General features: G+C 36.0%; 1 protein-coding gene across 3 annotated transcripts in view; it reads right to left on the bottom strand.

Annotated features, from left to right (window-relative positions):
* Positions 1–2,150: 2,150 nt before the first annotated feature.
* The window catches only part of CDH10 (cadherin 10), a 113,526-nt gene continuing 108,926 nt past the window's right edge, over positions 2,151–6,750 (bottom strand). For 2 of the 3 annotated variants that reach the window (XM_045888108.2, XM_064595611.1), the window contains 2 exons: positions 5,477–5,728; positions 2,151–2,641 (listed from right to left, as the gene is read on the bottom strand). In XM_045888108.2, the coding sequence (XP_045744064.1) occupies positions 2,151–2,641; positions 5,477–5,728 (743 nt within the window). The remainder of the gene's footprint in view (positions 2,642–5,476; positions 5,729–6,750) is intronic. The other variant, XM_045888115.2, reaches the window with a different exon arrangement.

The following is a 6,750-nucleotide window of genomic DNA, read 5'->3' as shown; positions in this document are numbered from 1 at the left end:
TTGCCAAAGAAACCTGCTAATCAATATCCTTCAGGATAATTTTTGGAAACTTGATTTGACGATACTAGAGATGACTGCTACAATTTTTAAATTTATTAAAAGTGGGTGATAATAAGTGACAGGGCAAGTTAATATCAGTTTGAAATTATCTGAATGAGGATAATTAAAAATATTCAAATAAGAATTCCAATTACTGATATGCAATATTAATAAAAATATCTAACACCGGAAATTTTTAAACTAATTTCCAATCAAATGGATATTATATTTTGAATCATAATTAATGTGAAATGTTCATAAGATATACCTTCTTCTAACTTTTCCATTTTTTGTTGATTTTATTTGAATGAATAATCCTAGGGCATCGAGGGTTTTCTGTCCCCTCACTTCAGTTGTTATTCCCCTTAAGCTCTGTCCTTTTAACAGTCAGGCTTTTGGTTGTATGAATGGGTTCTTGGAATATGAGAAGTCAAACAAGTTTTACTATGATTTGATACGTCAGCCTTGTAATGTGACTGATTTTAACTAGAGCACGTGGGTTGTTTTTCTTTTATAATTATATCACCATGCAAACTAAAATGTCTATAGTCAGAGAAGTGTGTGCCTTTTCACCCTGGAAGTTGGGGGGGGGGGGATATCATTCAAGAAGACTGAAATAAATAATTCTGCATTAAGGATACGTCAGTATTGTACTCTCACTCCAAAAGCATAGCATTTTCACTAACTGGAAAGCACATAAATCTTTGGTATTGTTTATGATATACTCAGCAGGGAATGTGACTTCCTAGTGTAGGCCCAACAGAGTGCTCCATTTATAAATAAATCATATTTGGAGCTTGAGAAACAAGAAATCGGTTGGTGGCAGGTGGCCTCTGTAAATCTCGGGAACTCCAGATAATTAACTGCCAGTATTTTTTTTTTTTTTCCTTTCTATTGAATCATTCATTGACAGAAAAACAGACTTAATTACAAATAAATATGTAATGCATTTCTGAAAACTTGACATAATCACAATGCTGTATCTTAATGGAATATTCAGCATTATTGTTGTCATTACTATGCATTTTCAAAGTCACCACGGGAGGTAAGTGTATTTTCCATTAAAGGATTATTTCAGTCTGAAATCTGCCTAAACTATTATTACCTATTACCCTCAGTAGCACAAATGTCATACAAAAATAAGAAATGTTATATTCTTTCAGTTATTATTTAAATGAATAGAACAAAACAAAATTACTATATTGCTGATATTTTGAGATAGTTAGCATAAAGATGGCCATGTTTTAAATTGGCTTGTGATAAATTTTTAAGTGGTCTATACATGACTATTACTTTTAATATGACAACTTTTTCACAAGTCAGAGCATAACAAAACTCACTGGCAGAAGAATTCTTACGTAAATCCTGTTAATTTGGCAAGAGGTCTCGATAGTAACCATTAATGACTTTGTGCCCTTACCTGCATCCAATGTCATGTAGTACCAAGATCGTGAGTCCATGGAGAAACTTTTCTCCCTAGGGAAAAAAATGAATCTGGAGACAAGGTAGTTGTAAAAACTTGTTTATTTTTTTTTAAAAATAAATACAAAAATATAAATATAAAACATTAGCAGATAGAATTTGATGAAATGAAATTGCACAAACGTTTGTATACCAGGTTGCAAATCACACCTACTAACACCACATGTACGTTTTTTTTTCTTTTTAATTTAATGTACAGAACAGGATATACCTTAAATTTTTTCTTCACCTTTTTAAAAGCTTCATTTGCAAGGGCAGGACGTGTATCTAACAGAAGCGGCTTGTTTGTGAGGTTGCTTAAGGGAGAACTATCCTGTTCATGTTTCTGAACTTATGTTTTATTTCTAAGATGGACAACACTGAATTTCCATAGCTTTGGCTCTTGGAAGTGATTAAATAAAATTTCGTATATATTGCATGAGACATCCTACAGGAAAAAGAATTAATGTAATTAATGAACAAATTAAAAAGTAAATGGGGGAAAATTGTGCTGAGTGGCAGGAAAATTCTCCTGAATATCACATATTGTGAAGTGGTGGAGACGGCGTCCGTCGAGTTATTTCCTCTTGTTTGAATAGAATATATATATATAGGTATATATATATATATGTGTGTGTGTGTCTCCTAGGTTAAGAGTCTTTGTCACTTTCCCCGCCACCGTACATTTCCGCCAACTTACTGAACCGAGGGCCCCATTCTCGGAGGTAATCGTAGTTTTGGTCTCCATCAGTGGTACCTGATTCTAAGGAGCTCAGAGATTCTGCAAAGGAATCGTTTCCTTCGTAGGCGTAAGTTGCCAGGGAGTCGTAGGGAGGCGCGGTGGGGTCGAGATCGTGCTCTTTGAGCCTTTCATTGATGAAATCCCGGACGTCCGTGTTATCTGGAGCCGTGGGAGTCCTCCGAGGTATAAATAAAGTTTCCGGCATAATATCTCGCCGGAGCTGCTTCTCCTCTATGGCTGCGGGGTTCCTCAGGGTGCCGATGTCAAAGGCCTGGGTGTCCTCCTCGCCACCACCTTCGTCGTTGTAGCTCACGATGTTGTCTCTGATGTCTTCTTTAGACAAGATCAGAGGCTCTTTCTTTCGCTGCCTTTTCAGAGCTGCAAACAGTACTACTATAACTTGGGGAAAAAAAGAAAAAGAAAAGAAGATTCATTAGCTGTCCGTCTAAAACACTATATAAATAACGAGTGGGAGTGCTGGGGAGGAATTTGAGTTATTTAGGTTTTCGGGGACAGGCTAGGATTTTTAGATTAATTTTGAACTTCCATCAGTTGAGGGGGGGGCGCGGGGGGGAAGGAGAGAGGCAGTTGAGGATTTAGCCAGGATGGGTGGGGTATGCAAGCAGTGTTTCTAATGTATTTTTAAAGCCATCTGGGATATTTCTCAAATACAGTGAGATATTTTGTCTGTTTTTCTAAGAACTGTTTAAAGTTAGTTCCTGATTGCACAGACATTATTTATACTTTGCATTGAATAGTGACATAAGGTGTTACATAAAAAATAACACAAATTGAATTCAGCTTCAAATAAAACAATTAAGGACGACAAAAATATGCCCATATTTTGCACATCCTTATACAATATTGAAAAGGCAGCATTCTTCACAAGATACAGTGTTGGTTTTGGTTAAATAGCTTTGCTGATGGATTTACATAGGATTTTTTTTCTTACATTGTTAAAAGAAGTGAAGGGCAAATGACCTCCTGATTAGGCACTATTGGTTTAGCAATCTTTGAGGTATTACATGGAAATATATATCACACATGAGACCAAAAAGAAAGTTATCAGATCACATGATAGCAAAGAGTGAATTTCGATTTCTACATTGAATTACCTACAGAAAGCATGTAGGAACCTTAGCTAGATATATCTCAAACAACTGGAGATTTACAAATAGAAATGCATATCATTCAGAAAGGACATCTCCCTACTACTGATACCTGAGAAGGTATCAATAATAATAATATAATGATTTTACTAATCATGATGATAATAGCATAAAAGATAGGAGAATGTTAAATTCTCTCTGGCTGTTACTAGTTTTCCACCCTCATTCATTATCCCCAAATACTTGGGACATGAGCCTTGAAAATGATGATTTAGGGAAACAGGTCTGAATTCAATTAAATAAGAAAAGAGAGGGAAAATATTTTACCGGGTATATGTATGATGAAATATCTATATTTATTTAGCTTCTTTAGAAGAAATATTTAAAGGATATGGGATTTATTATCATTATGAACCGAATGTGTCCTCTCAAAATTCATGTTAAAGCCTAAATCCCCAAAGTGATGGCATTTGGAAGTGGGGTCTTTAGGGGGTAGTTAAGTCAAAGGGTAGAGCCCTCATGAATTGAATTAGTGCTTTTTTTTTTTTTTTAAAGATTTATTTATTTGAGAGAGCGAGAATGAGAGAGAGAGAATACATGAGAGGGGGTAGGGTCAGAGGGAGAAGAAGGCTCCCCGCAGAGCAGGGAGCCCGATGCGGGACTCGATCCCGGGACTCCAGGATCATGACCTGAGCCGAAGGCAGTCGCTTAACCAACTGAGCCACCCAGGCGCCCTGAATTAGTGCTTTTATGAAAAGAAACAAGAGAGAGGATTGCTGTCTGCCATGTGGTGATTCAGCATAGACCGCCATCTTGAAACTAGGAAATTTGCCTTCACCAAATTTGGAATCTGCCAGTGCCTTGATTTCCAGCCTCCAAAACTATGAGAAATACATTTCTGGGGTTGAAACCATTGGGTCTATGGTATGGTTATAGCAGACTGAACTAAGAGAATTACATTAGTGTGGGAAAGGCTCTTAACTTTTGTTTTCTCTTTTATTAACCTAGGACAGTTAGTCTACCTGCCTTCAACCCTCTCTGAAGGGACTTTTTTAATGCCTAGAAAAAATAAGGTTTTAATCCATTGGTAAGTATTCTTGACCTTCAAAGTTGTTAAAAAATAAATAGGCCACCACTAAGAGAGAAAAAAAGTGTTTATTCTTCAAGTCTTTGAGAAAAATATGACATTTTACTTTGCTTAAATTCATATATTCATGCACACACATAAACTTATGATGTAAAGATTTTAAACCTTAGATTGTTTATTGTCAGCCAAGTGATCTTACCCGGTAAAAAATGTTCTAATAATGAGGCTAATGAAACTAAGATTGGCTCCAAAATCCAAGTTCATTTTACTGCTTCTTAAAATGTCAGATACAATGCTTTTTTAGTAGGGTCATAGGAATATGCACAATAGTTTTAAGATGATGCAACTGGAGATTAAACTGAATCTGATTTTTCATTCAAAAGCAGTTAAAAAGCAATTTGCTCTAGGTTATAAAATCAAGTATTATTGTTGCAGGGAAAAGTGAACCAGGTTAAGAGCTATTTTAACATGATTTCAGTGGAAAGCCTCCAACCAGCCCTCATCTGAGTAAAAAAAAAAAAACTGGAAATAAACTTTAGATTTCCTGAAAAACTAGTTAAACGGACAGCAAAGCAACTTGCCTTGGTTGAGCCACTCAGGAATTGTGTAACCTTGCAAAATGTTTTGAATATCTCTAACTTTCGGTCTTATAATTTAAGAGAGAAAAGTAATAACTATCTGATCACATAAAATATTTCAATATAAACAACATCCCATCATTAACTTAGGTCTATCTTAGATATTGGAGTTAATGGGGGAGGAGTTATTTTAATAAGAGAATTTCTTACAAATACACTAATGTAAACAGTCCAGGAAATAATCACATTTTATTTCATATTTTTTTTTTAAGATTTTATTTATTTGTCAGAGAGAGAGAGAGCACAAGCAGAGGGAGAAGCAGGTTCCCTACTGAGCAAGGAGCCCGATGTGGAACTCAATCCCAAGACGCCAGGATCATGACCTGAGCCAAAGGAGAAGGCTTAACTGACTGAGCCACACAGGCGTCCTTCCAATCACGTTCTCTCTGAGGTTTCTTACCCAGTAGGATAATGATGCAGAGGAGGATGGCGATGAGCGCTCCCGTGCTGAGGCCCGCGGGGAGGAGCAAGGCTTCGGCACTGCAGGACTGCATGTTACCTTGGCTGTCACAGGTGCACACTCGGATGCTCAAAGTACCCGTGCTGCTCTGAATCGGGTAGTCATTGTCTGATATCACCACAGGCAAGAGATAGGTACTTATTTCGTGTCTATTGAATCCATTTTTTCTGGTTAAAATCCGGGCAGTATTATCTAAAATAAATTTTAACATATTACAGATGGCTTGGGACCGTAAGTTTCTCTCATCCTGCTCACCAAGGCTTGACAATACAAGAGATGTTTATGTAAAATATTAAATGAAGATCAATTTTCCTGTAACATGCCTACAATGCAATATTTGAAAATACAGGTAAGATAAATTAATTTGAGGAGTCTCTGACTATGATTGCTTATTTGACAGGTTTCTAACTTTTTCACAGATAATGCTTTAAGATGGTGAATTTTTATAAGTGGACATTTTACCGGGACTGTGAGGATAATGGCATATTGTTTTTCAGAGTTTTCAGAAAATATAAATAAGCATACCAAGAAAAAATCATAGTAAATTGTTTTTATTTGTATATGCATATATGTTTATACATATGCACACACATACACAGAGAAAACACACATTAATCCAATACTCATGAAGAAAAATATGAATGAGTAAATTTTACGTGTAGTTGCACTTTTAAAATCAATCATTCACTCAAAACCATTCAAGAGTCACAATATATGAACAGTGGTGAACAAGTTCTTTCTTTCTTTCTTTCTTTCTTTCTTTCTTTCTTTCTTTCTTTCTTTCTTTCTTTCTTTCTTTCTTTCTTTCCTTCTTCCTTTTTTCTTTCTTTTTTCCTTCCTTTTTTTCTTTCTTTCAAAGATTTTATTTATTTATTTATTTATTTATTTATTTATTTATTTATTTACTTCAGATTGAAAGAGAGAGTGTGAGCAGGGGGAGGGGCAGAGGGAGAGGAAAGAGAGAGAATCCCAAGCAGACTCCACACTGAGCACAGAGCCCAATGCAGGGCTTGATCCCACAACTCTCAGATCATGACCTGAGCTTAAATCAAGCGTAGGATGCTCAACCAACTGAGCTACCCTGGTGCCCCAGCAAGTTATTTAATGTTTCTGAACTTTGATTTCTCCCCATTGAAATGAATACAATCTATAACTCAAAGTATTGGTGGATGACTATTGATATGGATTACTTAATAAATGCACAGGCAGATGTA

Source organism: Mirounga angustirostris, unplaced genomic scaffold, assembly GCF_029215605.1.
Source record: "Mirounga angustirostris isolate CCGP_5_RB_7025 unplaced genomic scaffold, mMirAng1.0.hap1 SCAF_7, whole genome shotgun sequence".
In the NCBI taxonomy this organism is placed as follows: domain Eukaryota; kingdom Metazoa; phylum Chordata; class Mammalia; order Carnivora; family Phocidae; genus Mirounga; species Mirounga angustirostris.
Note: the sequence above shows the minus strand (reverse complement) of the source record. Positions and strands in the feature narration are given on the sequence as shown.